The 24,683-nt window shown below is 39.3% G+C and overlaps 1 protein-coding gene and 1 long non-coding RNA gene across 5 annotated transcripts in view; one reads left to right on the top strand and one right to left on the bottom strand.

Moving 5' to 3' along the window:
- The window catches only part of ZNF521 (zinc finger protein 521), a 231,862-nt gene that overhangs the window by 184,644 nt on the left and 22,535 nt on the right, over positions 1 to 24,683 (bottom strand). The window contains exons 5-6 of one of the 3 annotated variants that reach the window (XM_061360529.1): positions 22,640 to 22,816; positions 19,782 to 19,829 (exon numbers count right to left, since the gene is read on the bottom strand). In XM_061360529.1, coding sequence (XP_061216513.1) covers positions 19,782 to 19,829; positions 22,640 to 22,816 — 225 coding nt within the window. Of the gene's footprint in view, positions 1 to 19,781; positions 19,830 to 22,639; positions 22,817 to 24,683 lie in introns of those variants that run through there. The other 2 variants (XR_009726553.1, XM_061360528.1) reach the window with 2 other exon arrangements.
- Positions 7,907 to 15,536, top strand: LOC133216101 (uncharacterized). Of its 2 annotated transcripts, none has more exons than XR_009726554.1 (4): positions 7,907 to 8,370; positions 12,361 to 12,517; positions 13,149 to 13,360; positions 14,868 to 15,536. It is a non-coding gene; the product is annotated as an uncharacterized LOC133216101 (long non-coding RNA). The 2 variants fall into 2 exon arrangements; XR_009726555.1 differs by lacking the exon at positions 7,907 to 8,370 and adding an exon at positions 9,276 to 9,739.

Consider the following 24,683-nt stretch of genomic DNA (forward strand, 5'->3'; position numbering starts at 1 on the left):
AGGAATTTTTTCACCCAGGCAGAAAATATCCTTTTAATAAGCCCTTTTTACTGCAAGAAGCTATTATTGGTCGCTTTTTTTATTGTCGTTTTCATATTTTCAGCATAAACATAATGGGGGGAAAAGGAAGAGAGAAGGCGGCAGTCAGAAGACAGACACAGACAACAGAAACATTATATAATCTGATAAAATGATGAATAAAATTAAAACTGGCTGTCAGGCAAAATGAAAAGCAATTTTGCTTACAATTTTCAAGTGGCAATGGAAAAGCAGCCAAATCTGCATGCTGTCTATAGTTTATGAGTGCAGACAATAACCAAAAAGGTGCTTTGATTAGAAAGAATGCAATGATGAGCACAGCCTAAAATACTGAATGATACACTCAATACGATTTCTCCTCTGAAAGCCTAGAGGAAATGTTTGAAAGCCCTATTAAAACAGAACAACGAAGTAACATTAGAACTCACTGGTTTTGTATTTGGGAAATGCAGAATAATTCCTACTAGAGACTCCATTAATTAGAACAAATCCTAACTACTGCCTGAGGGCTGCCAGAGACAAGGCTGTACTCCCTACTCTTACATGAGCAGAAGTCTTACTGGGGTCAAATGGATTCATACACAAATGCAGAAGGTAGCATTTAACCCTCTAAAGATTATGGTGCCGTTCGCTTTCAAGTTACCGTGTAAATCACAGCAAAACCCAGGCACCAAACAGCAACTAAAGGGAACAATGCAATAGAAATTGGATTTTTCAAAGGAATTTGGTAAAGAGGTACGTCCCGTATCACAGTGAAATTCTAGGGATATTGGGTCCTATCTCCTGTAAATGCCTAACAACAAAATCCCTAAGACTGCTTACCCTGCTCATCTAGCTGGAATCCATCTGGAGGAGAAAGAGGGATGGTAAAAATTATATGATCTTCCCCTGTGCTTCAGCACAAGATTCTCTTGAAAAGAGACATTCTTGTTTGTCTTTCCATTCTTCTTCATGATCCAGGGAGTTACCTGGCACCTGGAAGAACCAAACAGGATTGAATCCTTCTCTTTGATACACTTGACTTACGAGGTTTTTTCCCCCTCATCTTCTTACAGAGATTGTTCACAATTTGCATAAATGTGGGAGGGAAGCTGTCCTTTCACCCTGGGTGCCTGGTGAAAGTGTTCCCCCCTACCCAGAGAGTTAAATCAATCACACAATAAGGAGTCCAGGAACAGAATTTTTCCATCAGGTGGGAGAGACCTTTCCTCTGCAGTATGGCATCATCTGTTTCCCATGATCTTTTGGAAATTTTATTTAAAAAATATCCTGCTCCTGCAAGGACATTTTGGTGACAGTTTAGTCTCTTCCATGGTCTCCCTCTGGCATAGTATAGTTGTGGCTTTTTGTCCTTCAGTACAGGCTTTACAGCTTTCAGTGTGAGGGAGATATTCCACAGTTATGCTGTTGGTGGAGTGTGAAAACTAGACATCAGTGGTATCATACCCTAAGACTGGTCACCTCAGTGATGCAGGTCCACTCTTGACCTGTATTCCTGTGACAATGCTGCAAGTATCTTAAAAGATGAGACTTCCTATCTGACAACAGTATAATCAGCACCAAAGCCAGTAACTACCACACACTGTATGTTTATGGTTCACAAAGCATCACATTGTTAATGAGCGGATAAAACAAGAAGGGCTGTTCTTTGTTTACATCACTCTCCTCATAAGCAACAGATGTCCTGATAGACTAGACTGCATTGGCTTTGTTGGTTGAGAACCTCCCGCTGGCCCTGGATGAGAACCAAGCATCCATACTGATTTTGACACAATTGTCAGCTACTTTTGTTACTACAAACCATGAACTGTTGCTGACTCATCTGTGGTCCCATGGGCACAGAGAAAATAATGTATGGAGTCATGCAGTGACTCCATGTATTGTTTTCCTCCTAAGATGACTACTGCTTGCTCACCCAAAGACTGCTTTCTTGTGGGGTGCCACACAGTTTCCTGACATCACCCTTCTGGGTGACTGCATACATGAAGAAATGGCTGTCAGAATCACATTCTCCTGATTTCTATCAAGGACAGATTTATGCATGCTTTGCCAGGACCAAGATTTGAGTGAAGACGAGCCATCCCATACCTAATGCACTGCACTGGCAGCAAGTCTTGGTTAGTTCCCCGAAGCACAGAAAGACCACACTGTCTCTTTCCAGAGAGGAAGAGATGCCTCAATTCTGTGGTGGTGTGATGAGGTCCTGCTGGGTTTCCATGTTTTGGGCTACCCGGAAGAAGCCAATAGCCAAACAACCTTCTTGTGTGATGTCAGAGGCTCTCAGAGTTCTACACACAGACTGAATATATATATGTATGAATATATAAATATATATAGATTACTTTTATGTTCTCCTACAGAATGTCGTCTTTAGAGCTGATTAAATATGCAGAAATGCTGTTACTGGATTCGATTTTATACAGAAACATCATTGCTCTGTGTTCTGTCATCCGCTTCAACACTTGCATTCCCTTCAGCCATTGGTCATGGTGCTGCTCTTATCTACTAGTCTTACTTAACCTGGGGCCTATACGTGACAGAAAACAAGACTTCCTGAGGTGCTTTACTCAAAGGACACTCCTCTGCTTAGCTCCTGAAAAGATGGCAAGTGCCCTTTATAAAATCTCCAATTCTACGAATTCTATTTCCCTTATTTTATCACAGTTCAGATTTGTCAGCTTTGATGCTGCAGGGCCAATTTGGTGTAGGTTGTGTTTTGGCTGAAATGTGCTAGAGGAGGAAGGAAAATGAAAAAGAAAGCTGTAGGTGAGGTAAGGAATAATTGTGTAGCATTTCAATGGCATTTGCATACTGATCCTAATTACTGCTCCCATATTTACAATCCCTGGCAAGCAACTTTATAAACTGAAAAAACAAGCTCACGTTTATTTGTTCCCACACAGGGCTTTTTGTCATGACAGTCTATAAATGCCTACCTTGACATGCCATCAAGACTTCCCTCCCTTAAAACATTTTTCTCAGCCTCTTTGGCCATGGAAGCTGTGGGTGTCATACTCAGACAGTGTGGCTTTGAGGGGGGAGGCATGTACTCCTCCTCAGAGATTGAAAATCAAGCATTCATTATGGCATATGCCATCGAGAATGACTTGTTTTTATATTCTGCTCAGTGAACCAAGATTACCTACTTCACTGCAAAGAACTGTGTAGCAGACCATCTCCTTTGTTTATTCTGTTTTCAGACAGACAAAAAGCAAGCTTGATGAGTGACATATAGATGCCTTAAAAAGTTGTTAAGTAGAACCCACTCCAGAGCTTCACCCTGTCTCTGATAACATGGCAATCCCCTACACCTCAAAAGGGAAACTGCCTTACATCTTACCAAAAATGCTTTTCCCCCTTAAAATATAGTGGCAAGGCTAATTTTCTTGTCAGTGCAGGTTACAGCTTGTTGGTCCAGATCACATTTGCAGTGGGAAGTAATGTAATGTAATGCTCCCTTTTCATTTCTCCTGGCTAGCAATCACTTCATCTCTGAAGCAGAGTGCTGTGTGAGTCTGCTCTATAAAGCCCTGTCTCATGAGCACTGCAGATGTCCTCAAGGCATAAGTCTGAGAGTAGTCCAGGTAGCTGTGAACACCACCTGAGTGAGGCAAAGGATAATAATAAAGATGGCAGAAGTGTCTATACTTCACCAGGTTATTCTCCTTTGGTTTTGGTTTTGTTTTCTATATTTAAAAAGGTCAGCGTGCTCCAGCTTTAAAATAATGATGGATAAATCAATTATTACAATTTCATCAAGAATTTTTTGAGCCTTACCTTTAATAAGATCTCACCAAAAAAAGCTGTTAGTATACCCAAGTTACTATCATTCAGCAGCTGAGATAGCTGTATACAGCAGGGTCCTTTCCATCACACGGACACTTGAAGTTTGGGTTGGTGATACTAATAGCACACCCTTGAACTGTGTCTCCATTCTTCAACATGACACTAAAAGTGGACTGTGCTGCTCTGGAGCATTTTGTCAGCTCACAGTGATTGAAATATCCTCCCTGAGGCTCTTTTCTCCTTAATATCATGCAGAATTTCTGCCTTCTCTTTTAAAAGAAATTTCCTTCTTTAACTTCTCTAGGGTCACTGTATACTGGTATAGAAAAACAGGTACAAGACAGGTCTCTCTTTCATGTTAAATTTCTGTACATTTCAATTCTCCATAGAAAATCATCATAATTTCTGGATCAAATTACCTTGTTTTAACTACTGACAGGATCAAATTAACAAGAAAAAATGGAATATAAAATGAAACACATTGTAATAAGGGTGTGACACACAGAAGTACTTCTAACAGACTGAACTCTCTTCCCCTGTTCAGAAAGGTACCTGCACATTTCCCGACCTTACAGCAGGCCAATAATGAACAGACAAATTCAACAGGCTGAAAAACGCATCTGAATTTAACTACACCTCTGCCTCCAGTGACTGAAAGCCTCTTGTCTCTTGGATTCGGTCACCTGCCAAGTTCAGAGGACACAGGCATGAAACTACTATTTCCTACAGAAACTTGTATTCAAAGAGTTGATTCTATGAAAGGACTGTACACTATGCAGACAACATAGAACATCAACAATCAACAAGCTGAAACCACTACATTTCTGTCCTTTGCAAATCAAATACACAGACTTGGCACATCTACACCGTGCACTAAAGCAAAAATAAAATGTCTAAGTTACTGGGGATCTTGCCAGCCCTGGAACTGACATAGTATCCTCAGAAAGAGAAGTTGTTTACTCAAAAGTTAATACAACTCTCTTACTTAGAGAGCTAAACTATCTCTGTGTGGTATTATGCCATACAATACAGACGTAACACAGTTACTGCTTGCTACTGCAAGGGTCTCTACTCCCTTAAAGCACTTCGTAATCACCTTCTTCCCTTTTGATACCCAGAAGAGCATCTTCAGCAGTACAGGGGCCTGAATGTCCATTGTCTGCTTGTGCTCAGCCTACCTCGAATTTAGTACACAAGCATTCATGAACAAGGAGTTTCTGAACAGATTCAGCTTAGGTTCCCAAATTTATCAAATTATTACACTAAGCACAAGGTCCTTTCCTCAAGTATTTACTTCTTCCTTTGCTCTAGCAAACACCAGTAATTAGCAGCAAATAAAAGGCCAAAGAAAGCTGCCACAGTAATATTTAACTACTAGTTTTAGAGAAAAGGTTAATCTTTGTGTATGTTTAAGTGACGACATTGAAATCCAGAGTTCTATACCCTCATTTCAGATTCTAGTTCTGCTTTCAACATCCCTTAAAAACACAGAGATAACAGTCCTGTTTACTGTTTTGTCTGGTCACATTTATTCATTCCAGTATTTAAATCTTTAAAGTTTTTTAAGTTCATCTGGAGCAGTGTTGAGGGTGGAGAAACAGAGGACTGTTAGCTTTCAGCAAGTGACAGGTGTCTTGGCCACTTCTGTATCCTTCCAGCTATTACAATACTTATGTAGTAATTAAAGATTTTAGCATTCATGTTCTCCACCTTACTTACAGAATTTGCCACCCTTCCATTTCTTCCACAAAACACATTTGACACATCTGCAAAATTATTTAGACTTAGAGATCCATTTGCAAGTCATAATCTCATTTCAATGAGTAGTACATTATGGTCAGTAAACTAAATGTTGGGTATACTTTTATGAATACCTATTTTCAAATCATTTGAACAAATTTATATGTATATAGATATGCAAAACAGGCAGAGTTAACAGATGTTGCCCTCTAAACTTTAAAGCCTCATCCATTACTTTGGAGCTACAGAGGTAGGTATTTAAGTTCTTAAATAAAATATACATTTCAGAATACAATTCTATAAATAGTAGCAATTTTTTAAGGGCTTGGTATACTTATGGTACAGAAAGATTCCCATAAAATGTCTTCTAAAATAGAAGCTTTGATGGATAGGACCCAGTAGTTTAAATCAATATACAACCTTGAGCAAAGCAATGTTGGTGCAAGTTTTATATCTCTAGATCTTACTTCGTAGTCAGGTTCCACAAAGCCTAAACTCAGAGCTAGAAGAATTCACTTTGTATCCTAAGTACAACAGTATAATCTGTCATGGGAAAAGGACAATTTGGAAACCAGTGCAGTACTGTTACAGCCATATGGAAATCCATTGTGGGAGTGATTGGTAGTATATGCATGCACTATGACTTGCTTCTGTGTAGCAGTATTAACTGGCATAACTAGTATAAGGAAAAGGCTAACTTACAATTCTGATTAAATTAGTAGACCTGCTTTGTATCAGTAATTTCATCCTGGAATGCCATATATTCCTATTTCTCACCTAAGCCAACGGGAAAAGGGTAAAAAATAGTTAGAAATGCACCACCGAACAACCAACCTCCACATCCTCCATTCCTCACAGCCCTAATAGAAGATCTCCAGCAGCATTTTCCTGCATTTTAACCACATGATGCTATTTACAAACAATCTGAACAGTCAACATGAGTTACCATTATGTCTTTTACGCGTTACTGTTTCTTTTAAAGTGATCTGTGCATCTCAATGCCCCAAATTTGGAAGTGGAGCATTCCTGAATAACAACTCCCTGGTATACCATTTCACCTCATATGCAGAAGTTTCCTTCACTGATGCCCTGGAAGAAGTAGTGGAAGGCATTAGATTGTGGAATGGTCAAAAGACCAAAGCAATGTGGAGGATGTTGCTATTCAATGACATTACTTACCTTTCCCTGTAAAGTTAAATCCTTGTCTGAAGTTTACTGCTTTTCAGTCTGGGAATAATTTCTTTTTGCTTCCTCAGCTTGGAGAGAACAGTGGCAATTCTGGGTTCAGGCTGAGACAAGAGACCATTAAGTGTGCCAGAAAGATGTCTTTTAAGGGAGGTAACAGCTGAGCTGAGCATTTCTGTATCACAACTTCAGGTGCAAGCATGTATATCTCACCTTAAGTTATTATTTTTAATTTGACTGTTAAGTGCCCTTAGATCTTCCTAACCTTTCTGAGGCACTGTGAGGATAAATACATCAAAGGCCTAAGGCAAAAAGGTACCGTCACACTTGGAGTTAAACCCCAGACAGGCAAGAGACACACTCAGTATTCTCAGTATTTCTTCACCGGTCATTGAAAAATGGAAGTTCAAATCATTAAAAAAAAAAAAAAAAGGAAAAAAACCAAAAAAAGCAGGAAAAAGCTGTATGCCTTTCTCTGGCTGAAAACACTGAAGTAACTAATTATCTACATGAAGCAGAAGATTCTGACTGTAAGTAATTACTTATGAAAAGTGACACTAATTTATCTAACTCATCTTCTCTCACCTGGTCCCCTCCACATTCAGCTATGCACTCTCTGAACCATTTTCATGTAGGTTAGCTTTTGAGGATCAGTAATTTTAAATAGCTTAAAATCTACTCATGGCTTAACAATCATAGAATCATATAATAGTGATAGCTGGAAAGGACCTTAAGATCATCTAGTTCCATGGGCAGGGACACCTCTCATTAAACCATGTCACCCAAGGCTCTGTTCAACCTGGCCTTGAACACTGCCAGGGATGGAGCATTCAATGGAAAAAATGAGTGGACTTCAAACCTATTTCCTTTATGAGGGAGCAACGGCTTGCATTAATTTTCTTGTCAGCAACCAAGTAGAATAATTTCCCCAGTTTGATCCTCAAATCTGTACTGAATAACCATGTTTGTTCTTTCATTTAGGAATCTTCTGAAAGGACGGGCAAATAATTGTAACACAAAAGTTCTGAAAGTGAGAAACACAAGTCGCTGCTGTTCAGATATTTACTACTTGTAAGTTATTTAAAAAAACCCACCAGATCGAACACATAGTTACATCATTTCCCTTTCTACCAGCACAAGAGTCTTCCATATTCTCAGCAAATGTAATACAGAAAGGAAGAAAGGTAAGAAATTTTAAAAATGAATGAGAACTGGGGGGAGAGGAAGAGAAGTTAGAAAGACATGGCCTTGAATAATGAGGCAATGCAGAGAAGGTTAATATTCTATGAAATTACTTACCTTTATCTGCAAAGGTAAGTTCTAGTCTGAAGTTTATTGGCTTTCAGTCTGGGAATAACTTCTTTATATTTCCTCAACTTAGAGGAAACAGTGGTACTTGCAGCAATGCTAAAAAAGCAGGCTTAGTGAGTGGGTTTAATTTTAAATATCAGGGACGAAACAAGTCACCAAGCAGGCCTTAGAGTGGAAATAGGAATTTTAATCTTTCGTCCTTCCTGCTGTAGCTCACAGAAAACAGTGCAGACTGGCTACAGAAGAATCATGCCAAAGAACATATGAGGGCTCATTTTATGAGATCGGTTTTGGAGTTGCAATTCTAAGGTAAAGTAACTTTATTTAGCTATCCATCTTTGAATGATTAATCCACTCACGGCATGAACTTCAAATGAACTACACAAATCTGAGCCAGGTCTATGTTTTATAAAAAAACAACAAAACCAGAAATAGGGGAAGAAGTATGAGATCCTGCAGGCGTTTTGCTCAGACAGGCTTAGTGTTTCTTAAAATATGGTACTCCTGATTATGCTCATAAGGTCTGGAAAAGGGTAATGCTACAGTCTTTACTTACACAATAATATGACATTACATATGTTATTTGAGAAGCATTTCACCGGTGTAGGCGAACTATCCACATACAAAAATAGACACTTTTTGGATCCAGGAGGTGATGTACAGTTTCTTGAGGAAAAAAACACCCAACAAACCCCCCCAAAAACAACTGTCCATGTTTCTCAACTATTAAATGCTAGCAAAAATGCTAATTGTAATATTTTTAATTGAAACATACAACATAATTATATTGGAATTTTAACATACAACACCTTTACGGGCAACTGCTATTATACTAAAGAGCTGTACATAGGAGCCATGTTTTGAAAGCCAATAACTCAAAATGGTTCTTCTTTCAATCTGATTTAACTGCTTATTGAGAAGCAGGAAGAAAGAAGAATCTTTTATTCAGCATTTTAAACAATATATAAGAAAGAAGGAGAAAGACTATAATAAACAACTTGGAGCCAGCCAAAAGTTGCAACATCTTTTTACAGGAAAAGATGCTTGGTGAAAATTGCATTTACTTTTCCATCCAAAAAGACACTTCCATAGGAATATAGGAAATTTTAAGAACCATTTTTACATTCGAGGTAATTTTTCTTCAGTTCCAGTGCCACCAAATATAACTGCAATGTGCAATCAAAACTTTTTAGTCATTCTGAAAATAATTTTCTTTTTCATTTGTTTGCAAAATGCATTTTTGTCTGCTCTTCCCATTCCTCCTCAGACGCAGGCGTGTAGTTCTGATAAAACTATATACTTCATTATTAAGAGAATAGCTGGCAAACCTATAAACTATGCAAATAACATTTGGATTGCAAACAACGTTTACTACACTTGGCTGATGGAAGAATGATAATTCCATTCACTAAGACCATACTGACTACCTAAATACACATTTCCTGTACCCCTAATAGCTTCCACAGTTTAGTAAACACATTCCACATACTACAATGAAAGATTTCACATCCAAACTTTTCTTCCACAGAGCATCCTGTATTTATTCATCCTTGAATTTTATGGAAGGAAAGGGAAGAACGTTGCAAGCATTTTTACGGCAATTGTACTGGGGACTGTTATAACACGTGGTTTGATTTTTAAGCTATCTAATAAGAAGCAGAACCCCGAGACTCAACGAGTATGTATTAGAAAGCATACATTATACCCTCTATCGAAAATTACGTAATTTGACAGTAAAATGTATAAGTAAGCCCATAATTACCTTAAGCGTCTGCCACACAGTCAACCCTCTGGGCTCACAAGTCAAAATATTGTGCTAGAGCTCACAGATAAGAGAGGCAAGGAGAAAAGGGAGGGCCGGGATACGACTTCAGGGTTAAACACTACCTTGAGCCACTTCCTCGACCCCGTGATTCAGAATCGTATGGGACTAAGAACACTTGCATGGGGAACAGTTTTTACAGCTATGGCAGGGTTATCAGGGGCAGCCTCCCCCTGGGTTTGATAAAAGAGCTTATGCTGTCACAGTCATACCACTTTGAAACACAGAACTCCTGCGACTACTACTTACCTGAAAAACAAAGCATTAACCACGTTTTAGCAATGCATGTTTGGAATAATTCACCCATTCACATCTTAAAAGCTGCAGTGCAATCTGCTTTTTGTGGACAGCAGAGATCCTGTGGCATTTTTCACAAGAGCAGGAGGTTTGCCACGTTTTTCTTGGCCAGAGTTTCCTGTCTCCCCCTACTACGTCTCATGGGTCTTAGCTGCTGCCTTCTGCAAAGCTGGCTACATTTCATGTTACTGTAGATAAATAGCTGTAAAATGCTATGTTGGAGCATAGAAGATGAAAAGCATTGTGCAATTCTTACAGGCATATCAAATAGAAGGTTTGCCCCACATGCAAAGAGCAATACTGACACACTGAACATGTATTTATTAATCAGTTACATCTGCTAGGCCCTTTCACCACCCTCACAGCATCAGATCCACTAACTGAGGTGCAGTTTCAAAAACATTGTATGAAAAAATCTGTGGGACTCACAGCATACAGAGATTCTCTTTGATTTCATATTCAAGCCTATGAATTTTGCAATAGGTAGAATTTAGGCTTTAATTTGTATTGGGCTTCTTTCCATGCCCATAGAGGAGAACTGCACAAGTAATTTTTAAGCATTTCAGGCACTGTCCAATAACTGAAATGCAATAGGAAAGTCTATAAGCTTCTCCTGAAGGCAACCCAGTATACACAAACTCACCCTCAACAATAAATCAGGGCCAGCTATGCCTGCATTGAAATGACAAGAACCATATGGTCTGTGGAATACCAAACATTCTTTTGCCCTGTTCTATGAGGGGTAAACGCTTCTATCCCTTGGGAACTTCTTGTGATTTTTCAGTGGTATTCACTGTGGTGCGCTCCTAAAGAAACATTACACAAAAGCTGGGGCATTTATTAAAATTATCAAAAAGTGATCAAATCAAGAATAAGACTGTGTGCAACTGCAAGTATCAGGACTGATTGTAGACCTGAGACTGAGTCTATATTCTTGGTCCCTACAAAAACCATCATCAAGTCCAGCAGAAGCTGTACAATAAAACTAAGTATATTGAGTATGTCTGCTATTCCTGCTGAAGTACCCAACAGGAATAGTAGCACTATTCACAAGATCCTAGAGGCAGAAAGGGAACAGAGGCAAACAGCAGAGAGTGAGAAAGGAGGGAGAACAGACAAGCAGCAGAGAAGCAGTAGGATACTCCAGCATTAGAGAAAATCACCTCCACCCTTCTCAGTGAAACGAAGAACTCCAAGGATACCTGACCTGCTGATACTGGAAAAGGCAACAGAAATAAAACCCGAAACACTCAGTAAGAGAATGGAAAATATGAAGATAACAAGGACAAAAAAGTAGAGCCTCAGTAGCAAGAATAAGCATACCAAATAGCAAGAGAAAAATCAAATGACAGGTGAGGAAGGTCACAAAAGATAAACTGTATTCTTCCATTTTCTCAACCTTTGCTTTTGAGAGCAGCTGGTATCATGGCAGACAGAGGAAGCTTTTGTACTTTGAGACTAACCTGCCATGGGAAACTGCTTGCAAATTTAGGGTTAATACCACATCCAGTCAGTTGTTTGGGAAGCACTATTCGGAAATAAGTTTGTTAAACTGACTATTTTGAAATCATAAAGAGTGTTGGAAAGGCAGAGATCTGAGTGGCACAGAGAAGAATTCTGAGATAATAATACAATCAAATGAGAACTTGAACTTGCAGAAATCCTGCCATAATCACATATCCATTGGTTTCAGTGAAGCAAAGATTACAGCCAACAACTGATGCACATAAACTGAAAACGTTCTCCAGGAAGGCTACAGAGATGCCTGATAAATAAAAGAATGTCCTGTAATGCAAAATATTATAATCATAACATGACAGAAAATGCAAATATTAAAACTTTTTTCAGTATTTCAAATGCAGTGTAGAAAAATAATTATACAGAAACCTATGGTTATTGACATTAAAATAGTTCAGGACAAGGATGTGTTGCTTAGAAACTGAATTTACAGGAAAGATCGAACACGCTGTTTTGCAAAAACCCAAGCATCACTTCTGGCCACTACTGAAGTCAGATAACAGCAATAAGAAATAAACGCATATATGCGAAAAATTATTGATGTTAATTAATGTGTTAACGATAAAACTGATGTGTTATGCACTCATGCTGAAGCCTGCATTTGTCAGAGAAAGGTAAATTAGCAACTGCTGCTTAATTTCCCTATGCTTTTGCTTTTACAGCTGGTAGAAGGTTTGCAAAGTACTTGAAAAACTTGACCCTTCTCCAGACTCCCCCGCATGAGTCACCCAACCTTCCTTCAGTCATTAGACTGCACTTCCTGCTGGGATCCAGCAATAAAACAAACGAGAGACACTGATTCTGGTCATGGTGAGGGAGGTAATAAACCAGTGACAGGTATCCTTATGAAATTCAACATTAATTCAACTATATTATACTTGACCAAGTGCCAATTCATGGCAATATTTATCTACGTATGATTCTATGATTCTAGGTAGTATCTTACTATTTCTAAAGACATTTTGAGGCACTCAGTTCATTCCTTGTCCTGAAAGCATACCTTGTTTACATACAGGCAAAAGGATTTGCTGCATTTTATGTGCTTCAGAAATACTACAGATAAAAACATTAAATTATTTGTACGTGTATATACTTAACATGATTCTGATAGTGTATAAACATGATTTTGACAGCATTATTAGAAGTAAATTTAAAGAAAAAAATCACAAATAATGTTCCAGTATTTCATGTCATTATCAAATCCACGTCAAATATTCTTTTGTCAAGTTTGAGATTTTTGGAAGTCAACTGCCAAAAAAAGTTCACTTTTTCCAGTTTCTTCAATTCACCATAACTCTCAGTTCTACCATGTTTTAAATACATTCACATTCCTGGGCAAACGCCACTTCTGTCTCCCCAAAAATAAATCCCAAATGAAACATCCATTAAGAGAAGTGATCATGCTCAGTCAGCCAAATTTAATAAGAAATTTACCCTTTTCTGTCCACAGATTCTCCTGGTATTTTAGTTCCAAACTTGCCTACTATTACAGTAACTGTGCTAAGAGAACTGCTGTCTCCATAAACTCCTTGGGTTCATTCCTCAGTGTACACAGGAGACACAACCCCTTTAAACTTCAAGGAGATCCCATTGCAGTGTAGAAGAGAAAAATTCAGAGATTATGGAATAATCATCTCCAAATCGATCAATTTCCCCCTGAAGGTAAAAAACTGAAAGAAAGAAAAAAGTTGAACAGTTCCAGCTTGCCTTCTTGAAGGGAAAGTACCCCCAGGGCATGTTGTAGAATGATCCCCATCTCTTTCTCCTGATGCTTATTAAGAGGTCATAGATCTCAGTTACACTACAGCATTCCCAAATGGTATCTCCAGCTAAGGACTATGACCTCTTAGTACAAGTACAGGGATATAAAATTAGGAATATTAGGGGTTCATACTAAGAAAGAGTCTGCCTCAACTATCAGTCCTTTTGGAAGAACAGTTGGAATTAATGGCATACCTCATGTCTTGTAAAAAACAGGAGTTCTAGCAAAAGGCACTGCGGGTTCCAGTGTTTCCCATAGGTGCAGCACCTTGTGCCAGGGCTAAATTTCTATCTCAACATCAAAGTGGATTTCCACAACAGAATATTCAATACAAAAGGTGTTTTTCTCCAAAAAGCACAAGGTATGGCTCAGAACATGCTGGGTGAATTAAGATGTGCTTTCTCTTTGTCTTAACCCTATTCCCTCTAACAGTCAGAGTATGGAAGCAGAAGTGATTACTCAGGTCATTACACCAAGACTAGGCAGGGCCTGGAATGTCTTAAAAGACCTTTCCACTGCAACAATTCATTTTTTTGTTTGTTTTGGGGGATTTTGTTTTGTTTTCATAAAAAGCTGATTTATTACACCCTCCAAATGATGCTTGAGAGGATAAACTGAGTCCATATAGGTGGTGTGTTAGTGAACTACCACACCACCTGGAAGCCTTAGCACTCTACAGCTGATTGTATAAATATAAATTAAGGTTCTTCTGCAACTGTATTAAGCAAAGCATTACAGAGCTGTGGGGCATTTTGTTACATTTGGCTTTCAAGCTATGAATTTAACTGCTTAACATATAAGTAATGATAATCTGTTGTACCTCCCATTCTGTTCATTTCTGAATGGTAATTAAAGCAAGCACCAATAATAAAAACAGCAAGTATTTCGAGAAAATTATTTTAGAAGGTGCAGCAAATTCACCACTTAAAAAGACCAGTTTGTAATGGCAACAAGAGCCATTTTGTAATACACCGACAATATATTATAAACATTACAGTAAAATAGAAGCATGGAATAAACAACAGGTATTTTAGTCTACAGTAGCTGATTCTCTGAAACACTGTACTGAATACATACCATAGGTGTGTACATGCGTATACATGCAAGACAATCATTACTTTATTTTTAATGGTGTGCCTCCTCTTCGAAACATATACATGAATTCCCATTGTACTGGGTAAAGGTCAGGGTAGCTCTGACCCCGTATCAGCAGCAGCTTTACAATTCAAAGTCTGTATTACTGAAGACTGTGAAAAGCAAGACAAGCTTGGCCACAGGATCCATATTGATTACAACAGTAATTGGAAGCAGCATAGTTATCATAGGGTAAGTAACAACTACTTTTTCTTCTTCACATATGTGCCAGTGCTGATGATTCCCACTGCCCCCTCCCTTCTCTCCCTGCAGGCAACCATCTTCCTTGGACAATAAGAATTCTGAATTTCAGCTGCATAGATCAAATAGTGATTATAGTACTGCTCTCCCAATACTGGAATGAGCTCTGGCAGTTCCATCCTCCACAGAATGTCTGATAAAGGTCAGTGGATTACCTCATGTCATCACCTGGCAGATATCAGAAATTGGAACCTCTTCTGAAACAGGAGGGAGATGTCACTCGAGCATTGGGAGAGCAAAGTTAATATTCAATGGGAAAGTCGCAGCAGCCAAATGGAGAGAAGTACCCTGTACTGCCCATTTGGAAATGCTCTGTGAGGAAACGGCTTGACCTTTAGAACACCCAGCAGTGGCTATAAATAAATGGAACAACAGACTATCAATGTAGTAAAGCAAAGTTCTGGATTTAGCTAGGGCAGATTTTTAACAGAACGCCAGGGAGGCATTTGAACTAAGTCTCAAAAAACTAGGGAGCTGTCTGAGTAAGTCAGTGCTGAGAGACAGGGATGATGATGTAGAACTAACTTGACAACCACAAAATGCCAAAGCCCGAATGTTATCATGGCCCCTCCCAGAGCCTAATGCTATAGCACACACCCACAGTGGCATGTTAGGTATGCCCAATTGATGCTTTCACAGTCCTGTCAAAAAAGCACCAGATAGACATGTCCTCTGGTATAACTTAGGACGGTGACCGTTAAGTCCTGCTGCTGCACCATGATATGGGAAGAAGAGGCTGAAGTAAGGCATACTGTTCACATAAACCTCTGAGGTACTCAGATTATGGGTGACAGGCACAAGGGGTCTTTTAAACCTGCAAAACGGTGTGCTGTCCTCAGTATTAATTCCTCATCTACACTGAAAGAGTGTTTACTTTAGAAGCTTTGAGCAGAAGTCATTAAAAGCATAGTTCGTATGTGTGATGCCCAAGTCCTGGGATGATTTGATTTATATTCCAGACAGGAATATATAGCTCGTGTGTGTAACACTACTTTGGCCAAACTCTGCTGCCATACACCATTTGCCCAGTAAGGCATGGATTGCTGCAAAATGAGTCCTAAGAGCCACAGACATGATGCTAGATTATTTAAATGTAGAAGACAGTTGAAAGGCAGTTACACCAATAACTACACCTGGTAACAGCTGCATTGGGTCTGCCTACACAAAACCCATTTGCCAACTATAGTCTCCAGTTGAGTGGTTTCTGCGGCAGACCAGCACTTCCTGGGCCAAGAAGGAGGTGTCTCTGTCCATGGTACTCAGTGAGGAAACTGCTTCCTCGTGGGTGGCACTGACACCAGCTTTGATCCAGTATCTTCCCAATCACGTTGGGAGTTCAGGTTCACACGGTTGTCAAGTCCTTGGTGGACACATACAGTAAATAAGCCAACTGAACTTATCCTTGCTAGTATGCGCTAGAAGAATCACCTGCCTTTTTTAGTGGTGGAAAATCAGGCTAAAAAGAAAGAGGAAAATAGGAAGCAAAAATTAAAGGGGGAGAGGGGAGAAGATAAATGAAAGATATACAGGAAGCACTCAGCCCCTTGGAAAACACCACTTGCTTCCTGTCCCACCTCCAAACAGAACAAAAGTTCTCAAGGGTACTGGCATTTACAATTTATGCTAATGAACAGGTCTATTACAGGGCTTTCCCAAGTCAAGAATAACAGTTCTATGATACAATCATCAGCTGCTTTCACTTGCAAAAGGTTACTGACAGACAACTCAGGAAGTGCAACATGCTGCTTTTAAAACACTCAAGAGGTGAAGATCTACTGGTTTTATGACTGATTAACAATTTCAACAGCAGAGACTAATGGTTTCCAAGCAAAACCAGAAGGAGTTTATGCCTCCTTGCCCATGTTGGCTATTCATCATGGACCTACTGTCTCTCAAGGTAAGCACAGGGTTTTGAAGAACAGCTATGCAGCCTACTTTCACAGTTTTCAGCCCTAGGATATAAAGTTCTCTCCATACTTGAGCAATACCAAGCTAGTTAGTATTTATACAGAATTTTGATATGAAAATCTAAGAACACAATTATCAAGACCTTCATCATCCTCCCTAGGAGCATGCAGTTTTGCATACAAAGTTCCGTATGGCAGATTCTCCAAATTGCTATGACTTTAGCACGTCTTGGACATTCTGTTATGCATGTAAAGACTTCACACTGCTCTCTAAATTCAAATTCATGATTTTTGGAGACAAAGGTTGTAGTTACCACCTTGTTCTCCCTTTTCCCCAGGTATCAAGGATTTGAAGTTGCAGATATGGGTCCTGGGCTACATTATTCTGAAAGGATGCAATTCCACAACATGCAAACTCAAAGAAGTATCACTGAACTACCATGTATGTTGGCTGGCACAGGAAACTGGAGGAGAGGGTCTGCTTTCCACTCTATCAGTCAAATAGAACATCATTTTGTGGATAACTCAAAAGTTTGTGGTCCAAAGCAAATGGAGAAGTAGAAGCATGTCTTTGTAGTACAACTGGGAAGCCCTCTAAGGAAAAAAAAGAGACCTAAGCTCAAGTCCCAAGTCAAAGCACTGTTTGTCTTTCATTCAATAACTGTTTAATGTAAAATCCATATGCAGTCCTTGGTGCAGGAATTCTCAAAAGAAACAGGGTGACTCTCTCAAGTGAAGTAACTGTACTTGGCAAACAGTGCTTGGCAGTGTGCCACTAACTGCAATAAGGCAGATGAATATGCTTTTGGTGCATCACAGATTTAACTTCTTAGAGTCCTTGTCCTCAGAAGCACTTTCATCAAGCTCAGATTTTTCTCTGTACTGCAGAAATGACCAAGGACTCTTGCCCTGCATCTTTCCTCCACACAGGCAGTGGAAACTGAAAAAGCAATGGCAAGATCTGCAATGTATTTGGGCAGCTCTAGGATTACTTTGATAGCAGGAAGGGCAACTCTAGCTAGGATATCAAAGAATGACACCAAGTGCTCACAAGATTTATCTTTGTAGTCTCACTGTGCACTGCATACATCCTTTGGGACAAAATCCCCTGGAAAGTTTTCAAGTCTTCCAGTGAAGGAGATGGTTCTGTCATTACCAACTCATTCAGAAAGATGAAAGATTCCTGGGCACTAGGAAGAAGAGAAAAGAGGCAAGAGAAGGAAAGTATTACAGTGGAATCTCTATTACCTTGCCATTTGGTAAGTCCATGATCACCCATGGTGCATGCTGTCTGTGAAGCTGTTAGGTAGCACAAGCTCTTATTTCTAGACATGCAAGGATGTGTTTCTCAACCACACAGGAGGATGGTATCTAGGAAAATTAACTTTGGCCATAACTGGAAACACAGAATTATTGACTTTGCTAGAAGTTCCCAGCCTAGTGATACTCCAGTGCTGATGGAGAGCAGCACTCAGAAAAATTGGGCTCCAGTATATCTGCTGGAATTATTTTCATAGGGCTTCTGAGAGGAATTTCTGAGGTGAGAGAGAGCAAGATTGCATCCTCTCATTGGCAGGGGACACACAGCTATAGCCAATAACCTTTTCAACACCAGAAACAACTTAGGGGGTAACATGTATGGCTGTCAGCTCGACCTGACATACTTACTCAACCTGTGAAAGCTCCAGCAGCAAGCTAGAGGGCAAAGCATAAAACTAAGTCCACCTAGTCACCTAAAGGTAAAATATATATCCCCAGTGGAGAAATATCTCATCTATTTTACCTCAGAACACCCTTAGTCTTGAAGGTACTATGATTCAGTAGCCTTCTTTCGGGGAAGTTTTACAGCCTGTAATGCCAATGGGGCTAGTAGGGAAGTCCTGCAACACACACTAGGTCTACTGACATTCAGGTGGAAGATTGTGTACCAGTATGTCCATTGTTGTTGAGTTATTCAACAACTCAGCCAACTAGGCTGCCATCTTCACTGTGTGTCTGACTGCAAGCAAGGCAGCATGATAAGATGCTCTTTTTTCTAGTATTACTTTGGTTACGGCTGAGACTTGTGATGCCAAGGCAACCTACAGGATCTTCAAAAGAACCAAGCTTGAGTTGAATGCCTCTGACAGAATCGCGCAGCAGAGAGGCAGCTCTCATGTGTACAGAGGAGACTTCACAGAGTACAATCACTGAGAAATAGGATTGTTCTCTATGTGCTGTGAAGGGAGAGGAGATTGTAAGCCAAGAAAGAGAAGATTAGGGAAAGCATCTGACAAACTGTGCCCTACCAACAGCATATAAGGCAGCATTGCAAAAGGTTAAGTTTCTTTTCCTGTTGGCAGAAGTAGGAGAGAATGTGCAGTTGAGGATTTACCAGTAGTACACCACATTTGAACCTGCATGCATGTTTCTACAGTGGGATCCAAACTGATGCATACTAGAAGGACATCAGGTTCATAGTCATGCTAATTATATCCTTTACTTATATACACAACTTGGAGGATGATAATGTGCAAGTGGCTCATGAGTATTAAATGGAAATGCTGCAGGAAGGACAGAGTGAAAAAAGTATTAACATCAGACAGGAACACTATTAAATCTACATTTTTGTTGCCAATCTTTTGGAATGACTAAATTAATATAGTGCAGCATCTTATCTGCCCATGATTACAAGTATTTCAAAGATTTATTTTTTTTTTTACTTTTTCCCCATTTATCCATTATCTGTATTCCACAAACATCACAGGAATTGTCAGCAATTAACATAAATAAATCATCACCTTTTCTGAGAAAGCTTCAGTACATGAATTTCAGATGATAGCAAAAAAAATATTACCAAATAGCTCATGAAGGGCCTGTTCCATTCCCCACTGAAGTCAATGGGAATCTTTTCATTGACTTCAATGGATATTGGAGCAGACCCAAATTGAAAAGATCAATAGTGCACACATTACGATGAAAGAGCAGTTATGCCCTCCTCTAGAGAAAGAACATGAGTTCAAGTCAAACAACAGATTACAGGAAGAAACCAGTTGGGGAGAACTTTTTTCTTCTCCTTTGAAAAATTTTGCAAGAGAACAGCAATTCAAGATCCTCAGAGCTAAATTTCACAGCCTTTAAGAAATACTCCTCTTCCACTAACCTAGGTGGGGTACACACATTATATAATGTACAGGTTAGGTAATTCTTCAGTACCAGAGATCAGGCCCAGATGGAAAGTTCATATATCAGGGTAGATGATATACTCTGCCCTCCTCCAGAGACAATACAGTTGACTCAAACCCCAGAATATAGTAGAGAAAATTCAATTTTGGTAAACCTCTTGCCTATCTTTTAACAACTTACTGACAGACAAAATACATTAGGGTGCCTACTGGTTTCACTGGAACTCCCAAGAGCAACCAGAGCAATTATGCAAAACTCTGCTGCATCAGAAGACTGTGATGAGAAAGGGAGGTGCAACCACACCTACACAGTCATGCTTTTTTTGAAGACTTTGAATCTGAGCATGGCGCCCACAGGCACTGGTGGAAGCCCAAGAAAAAGGCAAGAGACCAGGGAACTTGCCTAAAATGCTAAAGGGAATCCTTATTTTCATTTAATAGGTATTGTGCTTCAGAAGAGAAAGGTAAGCAGCTTGTCAACTGTTTGTCACTAATTAACTAAAAATAATGTAAAGCAATGAGGTTTTCTTAAAGGTTGTGTCCTTAGTTTTAGGCCAGACATGCAGCTTAAGACCCTGCATTGAATTCAACTCACTAACAACCTCCTTAGTATTTTTTTCTGGAGAAAGACAAAATCCTCAGCTCTGGCCATTCTATCCAGACCCCTCTCTCAAGGAAGGGGTGTATTTTGGTCATCTACATTTATAAACAGAGGACATTTGGTTTTTTGTCAACTTAGTAGTATAGAAGGATGTGCAGTTTAGGTTTTCAATCACTTCATTAGCTTTCAAACAGTCTGATCTCTATCCACTCACAATCACAAGTTTCCTTGAAGGAGGTAAAGGTATTTTTAGGAGAGTTAAAGAATTTCCTTCAAGGTTTATTTTCATTCCTCCATCCTCTGACATCATACATGTATTCCTGTCTTTACACATGCACCCCAAAATGACTAATCCAGTATATTTGTTTCCATTCTTATTTAATAACATAACTCTCAGCAAGAATTGCTGTGTTCAGAAGCAGTGCTCCAGGACTCTTCCTACTTACTGCTTCCTCCTCCTGCTTTCCTTCAGTTTCTCAACCCAACTGTGCAAGCACTGTTCAGTGCATTCTGCTTGCAGCTTTAAAGTAGAGAAACAACTTAGCACACAAGGTAGGGGCAGAAACTAACTAATCAGAAAGGAGAAACAGCCATATCAGATCAAGGTGAAAAAAACCAGGGATGAATAAATGGGGTCTGAAGTAGTAAAGGGGAGATACAGAGGACTGGGGCACCGGGAATGCTTTCTGGGAGAGGGAAGGAAGAGACAAGCTAAAGCCACTACTTTTTCAACACAGAAGGAGCAAAATAAAGAAGTATGAAAAAAAAGGAGAGGAAAAAAAAAAAAAGTTTTGTAAAGTCAAGGGGGAATATCCATGCTGCCAGAAAACATGAGCAATATAGACAAATACATTCTAGAAGTTTGCAGCAGTAAGGAATGGCAGAACTGGCTGCATCTGAAGTTAGAAAAACATTTTACAGGCAAGAAAAGGCAAAGCAATATATTAATAAAAGTGAACATTTGCTGTAGCAGATTTTCACCTTCCATAATGTGAAGTTGGGATTAAAGCTATTTGACAAATTCACATTACTTTCTCAACTTTCCTACTGCTCCTACCCACTTACTCCTCTTCTGCTCACCTTCTCTTCAAAATTTGTCCTCAAGAGCAGCACTGCTACTTGACTTTTATGTTATCCTGCCAGGATGGAACCTATGGATCTACTGGAACCAAAAATAACTCTGAAAGCTCTCCAAACATGAGCACATGTACACTTTCTAAAAACATTCCCAAATGGGAAGGATGGATTTCCTTGTTTACAAAGTCATAATAAGGAAAAGCTTTTAAACACAACTGCATGGCAAAATTAATACATTTTCCACTGCAGGCACTAAAACTAAAGTACCATCTAACAAAGAATAAAGACACCTTTATGTTGAAACTGAGTCTGTTTGGACCTACAGTGCCTACTATCAGAAGACATACAAATCTAAAGGGCAAAACTGTTTCAGCAGATTTCCTGCAGTTTCCTTGGTGAGGCGGCTGTCTACAACCCTTTCAGAGGAACCTGGACTGGCTACAGGTCCATTCATGCAGCTCTTCTCAATTCAGTAGTATCTGATCAGCACTCTGTTCCACCCTCTGACTGAAGCTGAGATTTTATTTTCCCCTCTATCAATTTGCTTAATTCCTCTCAACCTTCAGTTACTGATTACTGTACACTCATTTGCTGTTAATGGATTAGGCTAACACAAGATCCAGCCCAGATCTGCAACATGCAAATCCATTCATTATGCAGCTGCACTTAAATTCAACTTACAAATACCCTCTGCGTTCACAAGTGACCTAAGAAAATACATGTATAAGCAAAGTATGGAAAGCTGTACAGCATGAATATAGAAAATATACATGGCAGTTAGGCACCAACAGCTAATGAACACTTTAAATACAGTGACAATGCAGTAATTATCCATATATCCTTCAGTATTAAGGAAAACTACAGTGCTCCATTTGCAGTATAATCCTGTCCCAGAAACTGTTTATAAAAGTCTCACCCAAGCATTCAAGTGCACAAATAAAATAACTGAAAAGGAGGAGGGAGATCAGAAGCAGAAGAGATGGGAATCACAAACAGAACAGTGCACAAAGCCACAAAGTAATAAGTATTGTTTACCTGTCAGTTGACATTGATTAATCTTGTGTTCTGTGATATCACTCAGTGACTCAAACACCTGGAGGCAGCTGTCACAGCTGTGCACAACTTCTTCTTCTAACTCCTCCCCCTCATCCGGCCTTTTCTTACAGTCTAGCACTTCATCTTCTGTCTTGTCTTCTAGTTTACAATTAGGGTCTGAAAGAAAAATCAAGACCATGACGTCAGGCATCTAAGAAGAGAACAACCTTTAAAAAGAAAAGACAAAAATCAAGATAGGTTCTTGTGGTAATGATGAGAAGAAGCATATCTGGCATGACCCAGCAGGACACTAGATTTTATTGCTAAATAAGCTAAAGAGGCTTATCTTTTTCCTTTTTTTTTTTTTTTTTAATCTCGATGAAAGGAGAAATTCCCTTCTACTCCCACAAATGCTGCTCTCTTTCTCATTCAAGCAATTCTTCCATACTTCAATGTTAGGTTTGTCAATTTTATCACAGCTATAGAAGCTGCTTTGATCAATGTAAGACAGGATGAACCACCTATGCAATTAGTTTTCAATGAAAAGAAAAAAATAAAATCAATGATTGTGCAGGAACTTCTTTTCACTTTTAACTACAGTGTTTCACAGGAAATTAACAATTAAGAGACTAACAAATTTGATTTACATAAACATGAAATTCATCTTGATTTTACAACCCACTCCAATACTCCATCACACACTATTTGACACAGTTAAAGCCCTAGAAAGATTATACTCTGGGTCAAAATGCTACACATACTTTGAACTTGTATATGACTTAAACCAAATAAAGTTCCTGTATTTGCCAGATGACAGAAAACTGGAGACTATTATAAAACCTAAACAGTACACAAGGAGGGCTTTGTCTGTTTGACCCATTAACAAGCATTTTGGGGTTCGCAGGACAGCTCTAGCCTCAAGGCAGTAGTCCTGAACCTAGTTGAAGCTTTTACACTGGAAGACATGCACAGACTCACCACCATCCCCTATGCGCAGAGAAGCCACACAGCTTGATGCACTACCTTGATTCTGCAGATGATGAGCGCAGAGTAAGATAATGCTAAGTCTAGAACTTTTCCTCTCCCTCTGAGGAATGGAGCAGCTTTAACTTCTGACCTTTTGCCCACTTTACTAAAAGCTTTCTTCAAAAGACAGAAATAAAACAATGTGTCTTCCCTAATAAAGCAAACTGGCACTTAACTTTGTTTTTCATTGGGAACCACAGCACAACAAGTGAAACACTGAAGAAAAATGGTTGTGTACATTCCAGCAAAAGGAATGCAAGTGTTTCACCACTTCTCCCTTTTCTGCTTTGGCCGCCTCATCTTTTCTTTTAGATATTTGAGAGAGCTGAGACTGAAACAAGTCATTCTAGAAAACAAACTCACATAATAACAGGAGATTGTGCAAGTACGTTTTAATATGTTACGCTCTTTAGCCCAAGGTGTAAAGGAGTCGGCTTCTTGTCCACAACACAAAGGAGGTGGTATCTGTGAGCCCAGTTTATTTAACGTTGCAATTAATTAGGATCATGCGAAAAAGGGAGCGAAATGGAAATATGCTAATACTAAATTCATATTGCAATGGGGAAGGGGTGAGGAGAAGCAGTAAGGTGATCTCACTTGAAAACACTCTTAAATCCTCTCTTGGCATCCTACAGCAGTATGCGCACAGCCATTCCTTTATTTGCCACTGACCACAAAGCACAGGTGCTCTTGTTGCCCACAAGGAAAGTCAGGGCTCATGTCATCTTTCTACATCCTTTGGTCCACACTGCTGCACCCTGCCCTTCAACTGCTCAAATACAGGCGGACCCGCAAGCAGAAACTGGAAACAACCTACGTCAGGAAATCCTCATGATATGCGGCTTGTGATCAAAACCAAGGAATTTCTTTGACAGGGGTAAAGAGAAAAATTTATTTTAAGGAAATGGTATTACAGAGGAAACCAGATTAAGTTTTAAAAATAAAAAACACATTCTGAAGGCAAAAATATGTTTGCTGTGCAAAAGTCCTGCCTGTACACAAGAGTGCAGTTCTTACA

This window comes from Neopsephotus bourkii, unplaced genomic scaffold, assembly GCF_033783945.1.
Source record: "Neopsephotus bourkii isolate Nb327-2 ecotype Australia unplaced genomic scaffold, CSIRO-AGI_Nbou_v1 NB_1027, whole genome shotgun sequence".
Classification (NCBI taxonomy): Eukaryota; Metazoa; Chordata; class Aves; order Psittaciformes; family Psittacidae; genus Neopsephotus; species Neopsephotus bourkii.